The 22103-nt window shown below is 35.4% G+C and overlaps 1 protein-coding gene across 3 annotated transcripts in view; it reads left to right on the top strand.

Annotated features, from left to right (window-relative positions):
- HACE1 (HECT domain and ankyrin repeat containing E3 ubiquitin protein ligase 1) overlaps positions 1 to 22103 on the top strand; it is a 93302-nt gene that overhangs the window by 54960 nt on the left and 16239 nt on the right. For all 3 annotated transcript variants that reach the window (XM_060115001.1, XM_060115002.1, XM_060115003.1), the window contains 7 exons: positions 1692 to 1760; positions 2007 to 2094; positions 8417 to 8528; positions 8620 to 8717; positions 8897 to 8984; positions 12992 to 13141; positions 13651 to 13847. In XM_060115001.1, coding sequence (XP_059970984.1) covers positions 1692 to 1760; positions 2007 to 2094; positions 8417 to 8528; positions 8620 to 8717; positions 8897 to 8984; positions 12992 to 13141; positions 13651 to 13847 — 802 coding nt within the window. The remainder of the gene's footprint in view (positions 1 to 1691; positions 1761 to 2006; positions 2095 to 8416; positions 8529 to 8619; positions 8718 to 8896; positions 8985 to 12991; positions 13142 to 13650; positions 13848 to 22103) is intronic.

The raw sequence follows: 22103 nt of genomic DNA on the forward strand, positions 1-22103 counted from the left end.
CCTCTCGTGCCTTTAGCCCAGAGCCTTTCCTTGGTTGCTGTCCAATTCACTCTCCTTAGCTCTCCTTGGCCTTGAGGCGAAGAGGATCCTCACACACATTAATAGTCATTCAAGGCCTTTATAATTAGTGGTCTCATCGTCTCATTAGACCATATATGGCTTGATCATACTGCTCTGAGGAGATTGTTGGCAGCTGTGACCTTTCGGGTTGGATGTCTCAGGCAACACATGACAGGGGCAGTACGCAAAAGCACGTTGCTGCAAGGCAGATCCCCAGATGATGTTACTTACCTGAGTTAGGTGGTAGTAAGCAAGCTGCAGCTAAAGGGCATTCCTCTTGGTTTACTGCAGGACGGTCATGCAATCCTGCTGAGTACGCCAATTGTTTTGTGTGCCAGTCTCCGCCTATCAATAACCAATGTCGTGGCCGGACTGGCCCTTGTGGTTCTTCGTATGATTACAGGATGTCCTTCAGCAATAACCATTGAAAACTTTGGGGGGAAAAGTTTTTTTTACTTATAGGACCTGGAAATTACATGGCACACCTGGGGGCCACACAGTGCGGTCATCAAGGGGGAGTGGGGGGCGGAGAGAGAGAAAGAGGGAAAGAGCACACACAAGCCTGGGGTCGAGGGCAGGGGACTGGGGTTTCGAGGGCTCACTATTGGTGAATTTAAACGTAAGAGTGGGAGTATAAAGTATGAGAAGGGCCTCCCTGGTGGCGCAGTGGTTGAGAGTCCGCCTGCCGATGCAGGGGATACGGGTTCGTGCCCCGGTCTGGGAGGATCCCATATGCCGCGGAGCGGCTGGGCCCGTGAGCCATGGCCGCTGGGCCTGCGCATCCGGAGCCTGCGCATCCGGAGCCTGTGCTCCGCAACGGGGGAGGCCACAACAGTGAGAGGCCCGCATACCACAAAAAAAAAAAAAAAAAAAAAAAAGTATGAGAAGAGAAAAAAACAAGTAGCCCAAATGGTCACTTATCAAAATTAACCAAGATCTCTGAAACAAAGGAGCCTCCATGGGAGGCATCCTGGCTCTTTATCTAGTTGTGGGCCTGGCATTGTGTTTATTCGAGATAGCCATCTTTGAAGTGGATACTTCACCAATCAAACCTTAAGTCAGGCACTTGCATTACAGAGTAGAGAAAACCCAGTTATCTGGGCTTACGATAGGTGCTTATTATTTCCTTTTCTGATAGATGAAGAAAAGCTATAATTTTTTTATAATTGCAGAAATAACAAATAATACTTTGCTGTTTTTGGTTGTTTTCTGATCTTTAGGATACTCATTGAACTGATCTGGAATTAGTACAGAATATTTGAGTTTTAAGCATCATTTATGTTATTAGCATGTAGGATGGTGAATGTCACTTTCTATAGGATCATTTAACTATGTATTGGAAACATATAGACAGAGATGCTTAAAATTTCAGGGTTTTTAAAAAGTCACTTGTTTATATCATCTGTTAATGAAAAGTTATTTTATATATATATCTGCGTGTGTATATATATATTTATTTATTTGTTTATTTATTTCATATCATAAATTGACTAGGCATGCCTCAGATTCCATAAAGACAATCCAAACCCCATTTTGTGTGTGTGTAGAAACCAGTCCAATTCAACGCATAGTCACGTTTGCCATATCACCAACTTGGGTCTGTGTGTTCTGATTGTTTTTTACCCCCACAGAATGACTTCACCCCGTTTCATTGAATTTGTCTGCAAACATGATGAAGTTTTAAAATGCTTTGTTAACAGGTAAAGCTTTCTTGGTTTCATGGATTACCTTTGTAGCCTTTTCTTTCTTTTCTTACAGTTTTTATCTCAACAGAAAAAATGTTACTTCTGTTACTATTCAAAAAATGCTCAGTGACAAGTACAAGTATAGTAGGTGTGGATTAATATGTATTTTTATTCTGTTTCAATATCTTTATATCTAAATTTGCATGTCACTTAATGCTACTCATCCTTCCCATCCATGTAAACAATGTGTTTTTCTTTTAGGAATCCCAAGATTATATTTGACCACTTTCACTTCCTCCTTGAATGTCCTGAACTGATGTCAAGATTCATGCATATCATAAAAGCACAGGTAGTGCTTTTTTTAATCTTGTTTTTAGAATGTCTAATGAATACTGTTCAGCTAATTTGAATACTGTTCAGTAATTATTATACTTGAGTCCATCTGCTGTAAGTGGAGTGACATTACCTTATTCTTTTTTTTTTTTTTTTTTTTTGCCGTACGCGGGCCTCTCACTGTTGTGGCCTCTCCCGTTGCGGAGCACAGGCTCCGGATGCGCAGGCTCAGCGGCCATGGCTCACGGGCCCAGCCGCTCCGCGGCATATGGGATCCTCCCAGACCGGGGCACGAACCCGTATCCCCTGCATCGGCAGGCGGACTGTCAACCACTGCGCCACCAGGGAGGCCCTACCTTATTCTTTACTTTAGTATATGGAGTTACATTAGTATGTTACTTTTGTATGAGGAGTAACTTTAAGAAATGTGCATTGAGTGCCTACTATGTGCAAAGACAACATGTTGCCACATTGCTGAAATGGAACACTAGTCCTATAAGGCTGATGGTCCTTGGGGATTTTATCCCCAAATACATTTGGGAAATATAACACATGCCCTGTTGGAGATTAATAAAGCATATCAGCAGCTTGCTAAAGGCTTTGAGAAGCCCTTTGGTAAAAATAATGATTTAGCTTTATTAGTCTTCCAAACTTAATTGACCTGAGAGCTTTCCCCGATGAGGGTTCATTCCGTATATCTCATGTTTCATGAAACATGCTTGGGAAAAGCTTGTTTTGCTACTTAGCAGCTATGTGGCTTGGGGCATATTTCTAACATCCTTGAGCCTTGGGTTCTTCATCTATAAAACAGAGATAATGACACCAACCTCATAAAACCTCCATGGTGAAGACTAAGTTTTAAATAGTGACTTGTATATACGTTCAATAAATGGTAGTTGTTTTGGAGATAGAAAGGATATGTTCTGTCTCCAAGGGGATCTTAATTCAGTCTAGCAGGGGAGATAATAAATGTACCCGTAAAATACAGTAATTACAGTATGACCTGATTCTTCAGGAGTTTAAGGGAGGAAGAGCTTGCTTTTGGCTGCTGTAGTCAAGGGAGATTTCAAAGAGGAGGTGGATTTTAATCTAAAAAGCATGCAAAATTTTGAAAGGAGTAAATGGGGAAGATGAACATTCTAGCCAAGATATGGGTCAGGACATATAGATGGAAAAGTGTATTAAAATACAGTGGGTTAAAGCAGAAATTTTGTGTAGGTGAGGAATGAGATATAATTCTGGGAAGGTAGATTAGGGTTATACTGTATGGAACCTTGATTGCCAGATTGCAGACTCTCCATTTGCTAGGCTGTCAGAAGCCACTAATAATTTTAGGAGAATGACATGATCCTGCAAAGCTTTAGGAAATAATTTGTCTGAAATGTAGGCTAGACTGGAGGTAATGGTTTGTTTAGTAGTCATAAGATAAAGGCTATAGGTATTTTAAGTTGTCTTCAGGGACACTGATCCTTTTTAGAAATTAAAGAAAGCTAAGAACTGATCTTTATAAAATTAGACACATGTATATAGGTCTCCTTTGGCATCTGTTTAATAATGATGATGTAAAAGACAAGGTAGCAGTAATAACTTGCATTTATTGAATGCTAACTTTATGTCAGGTTCCATACATTTTTTCACATAGATTATTTTATTTTTGTAACAATCATGTGAGATAGGTACTCTTTTACTGAAGCTGGAGAGGTTAAGCAACTTGTTTAAGTCATTCAGCTACTAAGTGGGGGCACCAGAATTTAAAAGTCCATCTGGTTCTTAAGTTCATTTTCTTAATCTACACTAAATTACTCCATTCTAGGGTAAATGAGATTATAGGTGAAAGAAGCTTTTAGTTTTTGAAAGAGGTAGTTTGCTATATTTAATACTATCTCTGCTTTTCACTTCCTTTTCCCTCTTCCCTTCCTGTATTCACTCAAAAAGCATCTGCATTAACTATCCACCTTTTTGACCCACAGAGGGGGTTTTGTTGCCTGACCAGTGCGGGTGTCCACATGCATAGTGGTGGCCCAGTCAGGAGTTTGGACATGCTAAGGAGGGTGTTTGTGTAGAAGAGGAGCTCAGCATGGAGTATGTGAGTTGGCACGGTATATGGAGGATGTCCAGTGTCCAGGGTGGTGACAGTTGCTCAGAGTAATTTGACAAAGCTTGAGTGGGGTATAGGGTATCTATGCAGTGAATGGTCCATGTCAGTGACAGAAGATTGATTATATATGAGGTGGGGCAGTTGACTGAATAAGTCAGTATAGTAAAGATAATGTGCCTCGCTGTTGGAGAAAGTTAAAAAATGGAGGAAAATGATGAATCATGTACTATTGGATTGGAATTGGAGATATCATTGTGAACTTATAGTTTCCTATGTGGTTAGATAGATACAGCAAACCTGGCATCCATTTCTTGGTCATTGAATACCATTCTCAATGAACGAGGGCCTGTTGGAGAAATGGCTAATTCAGAGAAAGTACAAGATGAGCCTGGATCATCTTATTGTGCCAGAAAGTTGTGCAGAGAATTACGAGGTTATGTCAAAACGATTCAGAACCAACTTGAATGGATACTACTGGCCAAATCTGGAACAATTTGAACATCAAAATAAATAATGATGGCAAAATATTGCAAATAAAATCGGAACCCATAAGTCTATAGTGAAAGAATTAATGAATAAATGGAAAGTTTGATGAAGGGTGGGATATTTTTATAGTCTCAAAGTATCTCCTCTTAGAATACTAACTAATTACAAAGATTAAAAAGGAACTTTACAGTGGAGAAGCTTGGCAGTGATCACAGCAGACATACCAGTGTGCCAGCTGATAGGATGCACTGAGAATACGGTATCACTTCTTTGATATTCCTGTCAAAGATGCATACCCTGAATTTAATCATGGGAAATCATCAGACTAATTCTAACTGAGAGACATTCTACAATATAACTGACGTGCAATCTTTAAATGTAGGTCATGAAAATTAAGAAAACACTGAACAGCTGTGCTAGAATGAAAGAGACAGGACAACTGAACGCAGTTCATGAGTCATTATGCTACACAGGATACTATATGGATCCTGGCAAAACTTGAAATGGGATCTGAAGATCAGATACAGTAATATATCAGTGTGAATTTCCTGATTTTGATGATTGTGAACTGCTTGTGTAGGAGAATTCTCTTGTTTGTAGGAAATACACACTGAAGTATTTAGGGGTGACTGGACATCATATTAGCAATTTACTTTCACCTTAGGGGAAAAAAAACCCACCATTGTTCATGTTAGCAGTTTACTTTCACCTTAGGGGAAAAAAACCCTACCATTGTACTATACTAAGAAATTTTCTGTAACTTGGAGGCTATTAAAAAAAAAAGTAAAAACAAAAACAACTACCTCTGTTAAGGGATTGACTTCTTCTTCTGTTGGTGGTTTTCAGGTGGCCTGCTAGTTAAAGGGAGAGACATTTTGTATTGCTGTACAAATACTATTAAGAAGAGCCTCTGTAATCAGTCCTGTTTTGTGAATTATTTTATGGAAATGCAGGTACTCAGAAAGTTTACATACAGAAATGTGCTCTTTGGCTTTGTAGGTATATGGATGTGTGTGTGGATGTTTTGATCTTAACAGATAACTTACTAGCTTTTGAAGGTAGCATTTTGTACTTTTTAATGTTACATTTGAATTACTTAAAAAAAATTACCACTTGTATTTATTTTCAAATGGTCCACATTTTCTATATGAAGGATAGAATTTAATATTTAATATCTTATAACGGCAAATAAGTTTACTGTCATTTAAAACACTTATTTGCAGTAATTTTAACGTTGTTGTGAGTGATAAGAGCAACATCTATTAGCGTTCTGGGAGTTGAGTATTTGCACAAATTACTTAACCTCTTGGTGCTGAATTTTTCTCTTCTATGAAACGGAGATAACTTTTTCTCAGAGTGTTGTGAGGATTAAATGTGAAAATACATGTAAAGTGCTTAAAACAGTACCTGGTTTATAGATGCTTTAATAAACATTAGTTAATTTATGATTATAATTATTATTATTTTGATCTGTATTTGCATTATTTCATTTAATCGTCAGAATTAGCCCTTGAAGTGGTATTATTTTCCCCATTTTACAGGTAGGAAAACTAAAGTTCTGAGAGGATTTGTAATTCCCCTAAGATCACAAACCTAGTAGTGGCAGGTCCAGGATTTCAAACCATGTTTATCAAACTTCAAAGCCCATATTTAAATACATTAATTCTGTGTAATATTTTTTCTCTCCTCTTTTACCTAAGTTTTAGGAATAATCAGCATTAAAATTTCAAGCACTTAACATTCTAGCCTGTTTAAAATGAAATATTTTATTTATATGACCAGTAATGAATATAACAACAGCAGTGTTTTATTCAAAATGTGGAAAACTGCTAGAAGTATGGACAAAATTATACATTTAACTTTGGAAAAGGGAACATTTACTCTTTTCTTATTGAAAGAACAGATATTAAAAGGCAAAAATTAATCTTGTACCAGTTATTTTCATAAAAATATTTTTATTAAGAATTAATAAAAAGATGTTTAAGTCTTTTGAAGAAAACAGATGTTCAGTTTAGCTCAGATGAAGACATTTACTGGTATCCTAAAAATTGCATGAGAGAGAGAGAACCTCTTTGTGGTGTTGGACATGGATCGTATTTATCTCTTGAAACTCTTGGCTTTTGTGGTATTGCACCACCCTGGTTCTCCTTTGACTTTTCTAGCTGTGTGTATCATTTGCTAGTAAGCAAATTCTCAGTCCTGACCTGTGATCATAAACTACTCTGTTCTTGGTGTTTGTCCCTGTATCTTTAATCTCTTGAACAAGGGACATTACCTTGTCTCCAATTTCAGCTTTGTTCATGACTCTCTTTCTAATGTCTCAGCTGCAGCATGTTCTAGTATTTATTTCTAAGCTCTTCGTAGTTATATCCTAAGTAACCTTAAATTCAGAATATATAAAACCTCATTCGTTGTCTTCCACCAGTGCCTTCTAGGAGTGGGGTAGACGGTGGTGGTGCTGGGGTTCCCCCTCTAAGCTGTTTCTGATTTTAAGTTCTGCCCCTAGAGATCTTCTTTTACTTTTCTACTTTATTCAGAGGAGTAATGTCTTTCAGATTTACTTCATTGTTCTTCTTTCCTACCATGACCAGGACCGTATCAATCTATACGTATTATTTCAACTGCTGCCTAGATGGCCTCCCTTTATCCTGGTTCTACTCTCATTTTAATGAGTGCATTTACCATGCTATTCCTCTGACCAAGTATCTTCAGTGGCCACTGTGTCTTTTACTTGATTTGAAGGATCCATAATTATGTCCTTGATTTACTTACAAAAACTTCCTTCTTTCAATATGTGTAGGGTTATGCCGGTGCCTTCACTGCATCTTCCGCGGAGACACGGTTTCTCCTTCTGAGCCTTTTTCCTTGTCTCCCTTAGCCTGGTGTGCTTTCTTTTCCTCCTGCTTGAGCAAGACCTACCCATCTTTAAGTCCTGGTTCAGACCAGGACCTCATGAAGCCTTTGTACTCCACTTATCTGCACAATCTCTGAATTCTTAGTGCACTGTGGTCTGTATTTCACTGTTTAGAACTTGATATCATTATGTGTTATATTGTTCCAATGTTATTCTCATCTCTTTAAGTGTATTAAACAGTTTTCAGCAATGAAATTTTTACAGCTCTTATGTTACCTGAGTATTGGCACATCCTAGGTACTCAATAATACTTTCTGATGAATAAAATTACAAATCACTTACAGTTTGCATATCTGGCAAAAGAACAAAAGGTAGAGACTTCCTTTACTGTTCATGAGATTCGTATTCTTCAGTTTTTAGGGTGAAGGAAGGGAAGAAAAAGGATAACAAATTCCTTTCTAGTTGCTGCATATATTCAAAGGATAGAAATTAAAATAAGGCATAAAGATTATTTTCATAGAAAATTAGATGAACATGCAACATAATTTTTCTGGATGTGGAAATTCATTCTTACAAGCCTTCTTGGGTTTAAAAGAAATTGAGAGTGTGTTCAGTTGTATGTCTGATATTGAATTCTTTTAATTTATCAAGTCTTTTCTGTTGAAAATATAGGGAATTAAAAGAAATATGCTCTCTAGGTAGTCAAAGTGTTTCAGCTCAGATCTGCCTTTTTGTGAATAGTGGATGAAATGTCAGAACCTTATCTAGAACTACTTATTATAAATAAAGGTCTAAGAATGATTATTTGTAGAAAGAGCATTTAGCATGCTAGTTAAGTAAATCTGACAGTTAAGTGACTGAAATACTGCTAACATATTTCACTGTTATTTGTTGCGGTAGCCATTTAAAGATCGCTGTGAATGGTTCTATGAACATTTGCATTCAGGACAGCCAGATTCAGACATGGTGCACAGGCCAGTGAATGAAAATGATATCCTGCTAGTTCACAGAGGTATGTTTAACAAAGTGATGTGTGTGTGAGGCACAAAATACTAGTTATTGTAAATTTTAATATGTAAAATTAACCAATGCTACATATTTAGATTCTATTTTTAGGAGTAGCTGTGAAGTTGTGTCAAAAGCAAATTGTGCAAAGCTAAAGCAAGGAATCGCTGTACGGTTCCATGGGGAAGAAGGCATGGTGGGTATAAAAATAAGTGTTGTTAAGATCACTGTCTCTAAAAGATTGAAATGCCCTTCAATAAAGTTTAATATTTAATTAATAATGGAAGAAATTTAATATAATTTTAATATTATTATTTAGAAAAAAGTTTCACCATATATTTCTGTTGATACTTAATCTTATTTTCTTGAACTCAGGGTCAAGGTGTTGTGCGTGAGTGGTTTGATATTCTGTCTAATGAGATAGTCAATCCTGATTATGCATTGTTTACCCAGTCAGCTGATGGTAAGTTGTACAGTCTAGATGACTTTTTCTGTGACTTGTCACATTTTCAGACTACTTCAGTGCATTTTATCCTTTGATTCCTGTAGTAGCCCTGTGAGCTAGAGTGGTTGGATATTCCCTTTTCATAGAAGAGGAAATTGAAATTCAGGATTTTTGTTTATGTTAGCAGTTAATGAGTGGTAGGATTTTGAGTGGAACCTGACTCAGCCTAGCATTCTTTCCTCTGAACAGTTGGTTCTCAAATGCTTGTCTCAAGGACCAGTGCTGGCCTCAAGGAAGTTTTCATCAGTTCTTTTTATAAAATAAAACTAAATTTATTCAATTTAAGGATCGTCCTTTAGTCTACCTTTCTTGAGTTAAAATTTCCTTTTATAAAATCATGCTAGTAGGTGAACTTAAAAAAAATACAAGTCCGTGTTGGAAAAGTTAAATTTTGCTAACCCTATTTGAGTTTCCAACTCTTAAAAGTTATTGGTCATTAAAAACAAAGTCTAGAAATCATGGTGTGTTAAATCTTAACTTATAATCTGTTTGTTTATAGTAACTTTGTTTTCAGCCCTTTTAAAAGATCAAGACTTGGTAACTAAAAAGCTCTTATTTAACCATGTAATGCAAATAAAAAACTCTCTTTATTGAAATGATGTTTGCTACCTACTGAATTGTAATTTGATACTGTAGGCTAAATGGCAATGGTTACCACCTCATTTGTATAAGATATACCTGGGAGTTCTTTAACTTAATAAAGACTTACATCCAAGTGAAGGTGGGATTTCAGTTTTTAAATGCTTTGTTCAGTTGCTTTTATTTCCTGAAAAATTTTTCTTTCCCAGTGTTTAAATTCTTCTATAAGGAGAGAGTGTCTTATTAATTGTAATTTCCTATTGTATCCAACCAAACCAGCAGCAAATCTCCATTGAATAAGAAGGATTACTGTATGAGAGGCAAGTGGGGGTGGGCTGCAGTGATGCTAGAGAACTGCAGATATTCACCTATGTGATGGCTCCTCAGACACATTTGGTGTATTTGAAATTATTTAGGAATATGGGACTTCCTACTTTAATTCTGTAACCTTTGATTATTTGCTCTGAGATGAACTTAGTGTCTTTGTGATTTTACGACAAGTATGATGAGGCCCTAGTTTAGTTATTTAGGCCTAATCTTTGCAGCAAGATTTAGCATTAAAACATTGTATTTTAGATTTATTTCTTTTCTTTATAGTCCCTTATTCTGAGTTGTTTATTTAGTTTCATATCTGAAAAACAGATTTGGTGTGGAATCATTAGTTGAGGTGCTTATTCTACAAATTTATGGCAAGTAATATGATGAAGCACATAGACCATAGTTTCTGATTCGTCCTTTTTGTAAGCCATGTATGTCTTCTCTTTGGGGCTGTAATATTAATAAAATATAGATGAAATATTTTCATGTTCTTATGTTTAGTTGACAAGAAGAAAATTACATTTAGGGTTCCTAAATGTGGGGAGTGTTTGGATAGACCTAATGTATGTAGTAATTTCTTTAAAACTTGCTTTTTAATTAAATTAAGATGCTTACTGTAGAGCAATAGTAGTGTAGTAGACTGGCTAAGAGTTTGGCCTTTGGCACATTCCACTGAATGTGAATCCTAGCTCTGTCCCTTTTTCTGCTATGATCTTGTGCCAATAAATGTAGTATGTCTGGACCTTGATTTCCTTATTTGAATATGGTGATAACCTATGTTTTGTAATATAGTGGGAAATCAGCTGATGTGGAAAAATGCTTAGCCCAGTGCCTGGCACATAGAAATCAGAAATAAATATTAGATGCTATTATTATTATTTTTTAAAATATTTTTAAAAATTAATTTATTTTGTTTATTCTTTTTTTTTTTTTTTTTGGCTGTGTTGGGTCTTCATTGCTGCACGTGGGCTTTCTGTAGTTGAGGCGAGCAGGGGCTACTCTTCATTGTGGTGCACAGGCTTCACACTGCGGTGGCTTCTCTTGTTGCGGAGCATGGGCTCTAGGTGCGTGGGCTTCAGTAGTTGTGGCACATGGGCTCAGTAGTTGTGGTTCGTGGGCTCTAAAGCACAGGCTCAGTACTTTTGGTGCACGGGCTTAGTTGCTCCACGGCATGTGGGATCTTCCCGGACCAGGGCTCAAACCCGTGTCCCCTGCATTGGCAGGCGGATTCTTAACCATTGCACCACCAGGGAAGCCCGATGCTATTATTATTATTCTGTGAAAATGATATTTTCTTACTGAATAGGGTTTTTCTGAGATGATGAAATGTCATAGTTTTATTGGTTTTGAACTTAAAACATGACATAAACTTTATATTCTATCTTAATTCACTTTCGAGCTAAAAATTATTCATTTCGTGAAGACTTTTCCCCCCGTGTGTTTCCTTTTTTTCTTTTGATTTCTCTGTATCTATTCTTTGTAATAACCCAAATTTCCCAGAAAGTACTTAGAGAAGGAATTATACACAGACCTAGGGGAGGAAATAGGTAAAAGTATTTCTGATTATTCTCAGAATATTGTATTTTTGGAATAATAGTTACGTTTGTCTTTGAAGTCTTTCTTCATCTCACAAAACTTTGTTTCGACTTTTTTTTTTTTTTGGCTGTGCTGGGTCTTCGTTGTGGCATGCGGGCTCTCTAGTTGTGGTGCGTGGGCTCCAGAGCGCGCAGGCTCAGTAGTTGTGGTGGGCAGGCTCTCCAGTTGTGGCACGTGAGCTTAGTTACCCGCAGCATGTGGGATCTTAGTTACCCCACCAGGGATCGAACCCGTGTCCCCTGCATTGGAAGGCGGATTCTTAACCACTGGACCACCGGGAAGTCCCTGCTTTGACTTTTAATACCCAATCTTATATCATGACTGGGAATGATTCTCAAAAGGTACTTAACAGTGGGTGACTAGCTTCATGTGGCCCTTTTAAGTCATTCAGCCATAAGCTTCCAAATGTGTACCTTGTATCTAAGTAAACTTACTGGTCATGGCATAGTCCAGTGCCAGCACTGATAAATCAAAGACCAGCAAAGCACATAGAGTTAAAATATGTATGCTTAATGGCCAAACATTTCACTTTCCAATACTTTCACTTTTCCTTTGTTTATTTATTTTTGATGCTATTTCATTAGATTTATCAGTCTTTCTTTTTGCCCAGGTGCCTAGAAGAGAAGTAAATAGCATGAGCTCAGTAAATATTTGTTGAATGAATGAGAGGTAGTGATCACACAGAAAAAATAAGGAAGGTTATTTAAAGTTGAGATCTTGGTATTAGGTTTTTCCATTGCACTACATTTTTTTTCGAGACGTTTTGTGGTAAAATATACATAACATAAAATATACCATTTAACCATTTAAAAGTGTACGCTTCAGTGGCATTAAGTACATTCACCACTATCTTATTTCCAGACTTTTTTTCATGTAACTGGAATTAGCCTGCATTGCACTAGAGTTTGTCAATAGTCAATAACTATTGCTAATGCTGTTTTTACTTTTATACCTCAGTGGTACTTATTCAAACTTGATTATTTGTCATGAGGAAAACAGTTGTACATTTAAAAATTTTAGTTATTCTCTTGTAGTGCTCAGTTCCTTTAGAAGCAAAATGTAGCGAATACCTGCTACGCTGGGCATGTATAGGTGAATGAGACAATGTCTGCCCTAATTCATAGCCTAAGGTTATTTCCACACTGCCTGGGAAAACGTGTGTGTGTGTGTGTGTGTGTGTGTATGTATTTCTAGGATCTCTCTGACACCTCTTCCAACCACTTTCAGTGAAAAGTATTCTAAAATTTTCTCTCTGCACAAAGACTTATTCTGATAAGTATGTGTGAATTAATGATTAGTATTTCCAATTCCACTATTAAATATTCCACAAAGAACATTCTTTGCTGAAGAACGTTTATACATAATGTAACCTTAGCTTTGCTGAAGTTGTATGTGAACTGATTTACCTGCATTGAAATGATCTCTCTTATGCATGGTCTTAAAAATAAATTATTTTGTCTTTATTTTAATAGGAACAACTTTTCAACCTAATAGCAACTCCTATGTAAATCCTGATCACTTGAACTATTTCCGGTTTGCTGGACAGATCTTGGGATTAGCTCTGAACCATAGGCAGCTGGTGAACATTTACTTCACGAGATCGTTCTACAAGCACATTCTTGGTATGGCTCCATTGTTATTTCCTTAGGCATTTATTTAAAGTGTTTTTCTTATAGGCTTTAGCGAAAATTAGTAGATAAATGGTGGCATTTTGGGTGAATAATTTATATTTTGATTGGAGACAGTCTGTGTATGTAAGGCATTGGGGCCTGAGGGAGAGAAAAAATAACCTACATTTTTGATTAAAAAAAGTTTTTTTTTCCATTTTAGTGTGTGTATGTTTATGCTAAAAATGCATTTTAATATGAGTATACTTAAGAGAATTGGCACTTTTTAAAGTTTATAATAAGTTCCTGAATAGCTGTTTCAAAGAAAGTTTACATTGTAAAAATATAAGCTTAAATTTACAGACTTCCAAATTGAGGAATTAACATTCATTTAAATCATGCTGTGAATTGGATTATATTTTGCAGTTTTACAGAGTATCTGTAGAGGGCAGTATTTCACCATTAAACAGATAAGGAAAGGCAGAAACATTTAGAATATAACTGCTGTATGTTTGCATTTTTAGGTATTCCTGTGAATTACCAAGATGTGGCATCCATTGATCCAGAATATGCCAAAAATTTGCAGTGGATTTTAGATAATGATATTAGTGATTTGGGTCTAGAACTAACTTTTTCTGTTGAGACTGATGTGTTTGGAGCAATGGAAGAGGTGCCTTTGAAACCTGGGGGTGGAAGTATTCTTGTAACACAAAATAACAAAGTAAGTATTTGAATTTTTACCTTAGCCATTGTTTGTAACTTAGCCCTGATGGTTTGCTAATTACTGTAAAGTCTCCTGGCACTAGCCAGGAGAACTTTTACTGTTAGACTTTTGTAACATTTATAACAGATAAAATATTTAAATTAACTAAACCATCAAATACCAGACTTCGAATTATAAAGGACCATTTCATTGTTGTGTTAGATGTGCTGAGGCAGTTCCTGAAGCAGCCTAGAGCATGGTTCAGTTGGTTGTGTAAGTTGGGCATCTGCATATCAAAACATTTGATTAGAAATATAAACTTACATCAATATCATATTTGCACTAGATCACTATTTCATGTTTTAGAAGTACGATATTAAGAGTTCCAATAGAGAGAAGAAATCGCAGTTTAAACTTTGTACACACTTTTGGGATGCAGTAAATTCTGCAGGACCTCTGAACTTGATCTTTTTTTAACTTTATAAATTGATTATTTTTATTTATTATTATATCTCCTGTTTGTACATATTTTTTAAAAACTTGGTGCATGTTTTAAATTACACTGTTGAAAGTTATATTACTTTAATATATAATACAGCTTTATTTTATGTTTTGATAGATTATGTAGGAAATTGGGAGTCAGAAAGTCTGGTTTTGGAATTCCAGTTCTATCACTTACAGTAGCAACTTCTGGTAAAACAGGACTAAAACCTTTTTCCTTTCCTTTCATTGGATTATAATTCCAAGACAGCTTCAGAATCAGCTAACTTAAAAAATAATGTCCACTGAATGATTTCGTAGACTAGAGATATAGTAAAATATAGTTTTTGTGTTTTTTTTTAAAGCCAAAAGACTTGGCCCTGTTTTAACCTCTTTGAGCCTCAGTTTTCTATTCTGTATGCTTGGGATAATAATACCTCCCATACAGAATTGGTACCAGCATTTTTTAAACTGAAAAACACAACACAAAAGTTAGTTTTTATTGGATAGTTTTCTATAAAAATAGGTTCCTAGGTTTCACATATCTATAGGAATGAAGACCTAAATTAAGCTATGTAATTTTACCTTTTGAAACTTAGATACTGTACATATTAAAAAAATAACTTTAGTTTTTGAATATAAAATCAGGACCTGAGTTTTTGTACATCTATACTTAGTAAAGTTTTAGTCTACCCTCTCACTTTACACCTGAGGACACTGAAGCCTCAAGAGTTAATGGTAAAGCTGGGGCCAAAACCCAGGTCTCCTAGTTTCAAGTCTAAGGTTCTTCATCCTGTTAGTAAAAGTGATCACACTGAGGTAGATCTTACTTGATTTAATATAATGAGTCACATTAAACTCTAGAAGATTAAAATAGTAAAATGCTTAAAATAATTTTTTGAATCTATATGAACTTGCCAGTGAATGGAAATATTTAAAAAATCTTCTAATTATTAGATTGTCCACTTCATAGTGCATTTATTATTTTATTTTACAATGGATACCTCCTCTCAATTAGGGGTAATGAAGTCATAAAATCTTCATTATAAGCAAGTGATTGCTTTTCATGAGAGAATCTCATACATGATTCCTATCTGTGAATACACTCTCTGGTGATTGGATTTGTCAGTCCTCTCAGATATATGAAAAGTGGAAAGGGTCATTAACAATTGGCATCGTAGATAGCTATATTTATACTTGTATCTCCTAACAGCCTCTCTTCCATATGACATGATTTTTTGTTTAGATTTTTTAAATATGTATTTTATTCTTTTGCCTTTGTGTTTTTGTATTAAAATCTAGAAAGAAGGAAGATATTTAATAAATAATAACAAATAAGAATACACTTACATTGAGGCTTGATCATGAGTCTAGCCTGAGGCTGGAATATTGCTGTAACATTAAAGAGCTTGGAAGTTTTGTTTCTAAGTTTAGCACATTTTAATTTAACTATATTATAGACATTGTTTTGTTAATGACAGGCTAACTTTGATGATGAGGTTCAGTAATATAGAGGTAAAAGCAGGATCTCAATCACTAATATGTTAATTCTCAGCTTTTGTTTTTCGGATACAAACATTTCTCACAATAAAATGAGCCTCTCATTTTTCTAATATTACTAGTAAGGGTCAAGTGTGATTGTATATCAAATTGTTGATGCTTAAGCATTTAATGTTTGTGCAATAAGCAACCTGATTTTTTAAAATTAAAAATCTTTAAAAACATACTAATATCTTAAATTGATCACTTGATTTAGAATTGTTAAATTATTCAGTTTACAAATACAATTTTCAAACCGTGTTCTTCAGAGGTGTTATTGTTATATTTTAACATACATTTCTGTCATGAACTTTTTCTGTTACTCTAGGGTCAGCCTTTTACTTACTTAACTTTAGGTATAAAGTTATAATTGTCACATTTGGCGTCAACTTCAGAATTTCTAAGCATATTGAAGCTTAAGTGACTTGCCAAGCGTGTTAGTAGGAAAAAGTCGATGTAAGCTAATCTCCACATGGGGGAGTCATTTATTCCTAAGTTTTATTGAAAGGCTTTGGTAATTATAGACTGAAACCAAATAGATAAAATACCTTTGTTTAAAAAGAAGTATATTAATAAATACAAGTAATGTAGGCAGAAAAGTATATATTAGTTCCATATTTGAAATAAAATTCTCTTTTAAATTTAATTTTATATCTGTCAATGATTTGTTTTAAAATCTAGAGGAAAAAATAAGATCACTTGGTTTCACTTTAGAAAATGGCTGAATTACCAGGAGCTGAACATTTACATTTAAATAGTATTTTCAGCATTTTAAAAAGTTTTGCTTTAACTTTTCACTTTGACTTTTAAATTCTTGACCAAACGATAAAATTGTGGAACCATAAAACCTTAAGTTAGGAGTAACATATTTTTGCTAGACCTTCAGTTCTAGCTCTTGGTACTGAAGAGTAAGCTCAGTGGCTTTTAAGTGTTAACAGCACTTTTACCATACTAATCGTAAAGTTCATTAAGTCTGGGAGAGAACAAAATGGGGTGAGATGGGACAGGATATCAGGGAATGGAGGAGGTGGCATGGAAGTTGAGTTACAGAGGAGAAGCATTAAGTGGTCAGGTAGGAGTGAGGAAGGGGAGAAGGAAATGTTCTGGGCTTATAGAAGGGCACAGAGATGGCAGAGCATGGTATGTTTGGGGAACCACAGGTAGGTCAGAGTTGTAGATCTTAGCGTAGATTGCAAAGTAAATGAGTGGGAAAAGATGAGGTGGGAGAGGTAGACAGGGACCAAATTCTGAAAGATTTTGCCTCCACAATTAGAAATTTGAAAATTATTCTGAAGGCTTAGGGATGGTTGCAGATGCTGTAGAGGGCACTGACATGACTGAATTTATGTTTTTTAAGAAAAACAACACCAATCTGAGCTTGGAGTGTGAAGAATGGGTTGAAATGGGGCAATATTGGAGTCAGGGCAACTGATAGGTGATTGTGGCGTTGCTCTGGGGAGCATGCATGAGTGATTTTATAAGACAGTGGCAGTGAAGATGGAGAAAATGAGTCATCTTTTGAGGATGTAGAATTTATACAACATGGTAATTAGCTGTTTGGGAAGGTGAAAAAGAAGGACTCCAGGATGAGCCACTTTGGTGGATGGGCTCTAGAATGATGGGTGGTGTTATCATTCTCCTAGTCATCAACCTCATCACATCAGTTGTATTCTCTAGTGATGATAATAGCCACTGCCTATTGAGTACTTTGTGTATATTTCATTTATTCGAGTTGTGTTCTTTATGCATTTCTCATTTACTATAACAGCCTTTTGAGATAGTTATTTGTATTCATTCAGTGTGGGAACAGCTTTAATAATAAAACGTCTTACATTTATTAGGTATTTATAATGTGCTAGGCACTGTTAAAAGTGCTTTATGTGTATTAACTTACACTTAAACAATCCTATGAGGTATAGATACCCCTTTCTACAGGTGAGGAAACTGAAGCATAGAGAGGTTAAGTAGCTTTCCTCCAAATCACAAGACTAATAAGTGGTGGTTTTGAATTCAGACAGTCTATAAATTTCAAGCCTGAGCTTGTAACTATGACACTATATTTCTTTAGAATATAGACAGTTAAATAACTGTCTAAAGGCTCAAAATTGGTAACTGGTAGACCCTCGGTTTAAATCGAGGTCTGTATGGTTGTGTAACTGCTGGGCCTCTCATTTACTAAGGCAGTGAATATGAACAAGGTAGCAAATACAAATTTAGTGTGTTTTCCAAATTTATGGTTAGCAAAGGGCAAGGATGGGGAGGGAGGGATAAATGAGGAGTTTGGGATTAACAGATACATACTACTATATATAAAATAACAAGGACCTACTGTATAGCACAGGGAACTATACTCAATACTTGTAATACCCTATAATGGAAAAGAGTATGGAAAAGAATATATATATATATATACATATATATATATAACTGACTCACTTTGCTGTACATCTGAAACTAACAAAACATTGTAAATTAACTATACTTCAATTAAAAAATTTAGTATGTTTTCCTCCATTTCAGTTTTATTTGGTTAATACCTTATATTTTATTGCTAGTTTAATTTGATTTATTTCACATACAAGCACATTTGATACCCATCCAAGTACAAAATACAAGCTTGTCTATATAGATTATTGACTTAAAGTGGATTCCTATGTGTATCTTCAGGAAAGTATACTATGAGAGATCTTTTTTTGTGTGTGTGTGGTACGCGAGCCTCTCACTGTCGTGGCCTCTCCTGTTGCGGGGCACAGGCTACGGACGTGCAGGCCCAGCGGCCATGGCTCAAGGGCCTAGCCACTCCGCGGCATGTGGGATCTTCCCGGACCGGGGCACGAACCCATGTCCCCTCCATCGGCAGGTGGACTCTCTACCACTGCGCCACCAGGGAAGCCCCGAGAGATCTTTTTATTACTCTGAAAACTTTTAAAACAGTTTAGGTCTAATGTTCTCCATATTGAGTGTATGTATGTATTTTTAGATTGGGTTTTAAAGTATCTTTAGTATCTTTTTGTCATTGAAGGAGAACATACTTTTCTCTGCATTTTAGTCGGTATATTCTAAAAATTCACTTTAAAAATCACCAAATCCTTGTAATGGTAACCTGAAGAGTCACTGTTTTCAATGACTGAATTTGTTCTACGGGAACTGATGTAATAGGATTTTGATCAGGATTTTTATCAGATGTAATAGGATTTTTATCTTTATAACTAATTAGTGACCTTAAAAATAAGAATATATTGGTAAAGGATAAATTATTGGAAAATGTTACATTGTAAAAATGTGCCTCTCTTTTTTCTTATATCTACTTATTCCTGCAGAAGAAATCTGGTATCCTTTGAGTTTTCAGTGGAGAAATTTTCAATGAAAACTCTTACATACCAGAGCAATAATAATCAAGTGGATAAGCCCAGGAAAGAAGCTTTTATTACTAAAGGATTTATATTCAAACAGTGAATTAAATTATGCCAGTCATAATGCCATTTTAAACTGTTAATTTAAAAGTAAAAATAACTATTTCAAACAGTTTTACAAGTATGTCCAAGTTTATCAGCTTACTTGAGATAAGAACATTTTGCTTTCACTATTAAAAGTTAACTATTAGTTAAGTAAACATGGTTTATATATATATATATATCTTTCAAGAAATCGTGAAAAAATTTTCAAGAAGAAAAATAGCTTCCAAAAAAAGGTGTCAATTTTCAGCGTTACCACCACTCCTCCTAAGAAGACATAATTTAGATTCAAAGCCTGAAAGGAAGTTAAATTTTAAGGAAGATTTCCAAGGGGTGATATTATTCATTGCACACATTCAGAAGACTAGGAGATAATTAAAACAAAATGTTTCTATAACTAGGCATGCAATTTAACTGGAACGTAATATCTGAAAGTTGAATCTCAATCTTAGTGTTTTTATTTTTCCCTTGGCACTTATTCTTTGCTTACCTATCTTGTATCACTTATGAGGCTCAGAGGTTGAGCTAGGAAAAAGTTGCTAAGGCTCTTTTTTATTTTGTTATCTCTATGCTGAGGCTTTGTAAGTTGAAAGCTTTCTATAAACATAACTATTTCACCAGAACAGGTACTAACTCAGATTCTTTAGTATAGTTATTTCTCCAGTTTACTTCTGTGGCATGTGGTATTATCTTACGCCCTCAAAGAATTAACAGTACAACTCAGGTGGGAGCACATATGCATCTGTTGGGGATAAAAATACCCCCCACACCCAAGTTATATCATCTCTTTAAATACCTTAGAATGAAGTGGGATTTTAGGTTTCCTTTATATTTAATGTTTATTTGAGCAACTCTTTATGCCAGTGTTTTGTGGACTGATTGTCATCTACATGTTGACTGTTTCCTTAGAGCATTTAAGGTATTTGATGTAGTTACTCAAGGGCATGAAGTGTGTGGATCAGTCACTTCGATGCCTTAGTAGGTAGTGGGAATGCAACCAGTGTATTTCTGTACAGTATGAACCGTCAGAATCTTAGTGTATGATAATGGTGGATGTTCATAGTAATAATTGTGTCATCAAGAACATGTTAAGGTGTGTTATTCTCTCTGAGGATGTGTTCTTTAAGGAGGCAGGGAAACATTTTAGAAGCAGCTGGATTCAGATTTTTTTCCTCTTAAACACAGTTGTCTTTCAACTTTACCAAACAACTCAGGAGACTTTGTGATGGCTAGGGTTTATTTTACTGAGAAATAATTTAGACCAAGATTTGTCCATATTTAAATTAACTTAATGTGGAGACTGGTATCTGGAGGAGCTGATTTTTCACAAATTGATATCCAATAACTGTGGGACAGAGCTACAAAGATAAACGTGGGAAATAATATTAGAGGGGACATTAGTATATTTGTGAAATTAATTTTTAAAAATAGAATGTATGAGGAAATAATAGGAATTAATTGATAGAAAAGAGTGTGTACTATTCTGATAAATATGGAATACAATGGCAAATCAAAATAAAGTGTACTTGAGCAGTTCATGCTTCATAATTTGAGGTCTTGAATGATTATTAGTGAATAGTACCTTAAGATTATAAAAGCAAAACGTCTTGAGAGAAATATATAATTTTAATGAATGAATGGAGCAGAAAAATTTTAGTATGTTCATTAAGCAGTTTAGTTAGAACAGACATCAGTTAAAAGATAATCATGTGTTAATGCTGAAATCATTGCTGGTTATTACTTGGAAGTGTGTTATATATATTATTTTTTTAGACTGGATCCTGAAAATTTAGTTTGTGTTTCTGTTTGGTTGTTTGGCATACATTTCTATTTCCCTCTCTCTAGTAACTACCTGGATGTAACTTGTAGAAACGGATTAATTCCTATACAATGGAGAAAAACCTTTGGGCAGATGGGAGTGGGATTTGGGGTGGGAGTAGATTGAATAGCAGAGACAGTAGCTTTCCTCATGCCAGATTGCAGAAGGAGCCATGCAGGGTTTGGGGAGGGCTGTGAGTAATCCATTGTGACAATTCTGTGGGTCTGAGATGTATGGAGAGTTAATAGCCAGAATCATGTATAACTTGCTGGCTCAGTGCCTGACGTTTTTTTGGCGGGGGGAACAGAGCATCAGATTAGTGCCAAAAAAAAAAAAAAAATATATATATATATATATATATATATATATATATATATATATATTAAAGGAAGGGGCTTAAAATAGGTTTTCTTCCTCTGTGTTTAGAGCATTCGTTCCTGGGAGGTGAGAACTATATACAGCATATTGCTTTTAACTCTCAAAGTTTCACTTAGATGTAATTTAAAATATATGAATAATAACAGTGGTAGGGTTTATATACCGAGAGTGATGATAATTCATTTTGTTTGAGCCAAAATACATTTTTTATTGCTAGTTAAATTTTAAGAGACACTGTTCTTGATGATAAAGATGTGTATTTTAAAAGAAAATGTGTGAAAATAGGTTACCTTAACTCAGCATCAAATAGGCTACAGTTAAATGAATCTTTTTATCAGGTTCTAAGTGTGTTTTAAATGAATTTGTAGAATGTATGCATTCATCACATTATTTGTTGAACACTTACAAAGTGACAGCCTCTTTTCTAAGAGCTGAGGATATATACTGGTAAACAAAACAGAGCCCCTGCTTGCAGAGAGATTACAGTCTAATAAGAGATTTCAGTCAGAGAAACCAGGAAGTATACAGACATGGAGGCCTGAGCAAGCTTGTGTTTGGGGGATAGAGTGAGGGAGCAAAGGGGAAAGTGGAAGGAAATGAGAT

Source organism: Mesoplodon densirostris, chromosome 12, assembly GCF_025265405.1.
Source record: "Mesoplodon densirostris isolate mMesDen1 chromosome 12, mMesDen1 primary haplotype, whole genome shotgun sequence".
Taxonomy (NCBI): Eukaryota; Metazoa; Chordata; class Mammalia; order Artiodactyla; family Ziphiidae; genus Mesoplodon; species Mesoplodon densirostris.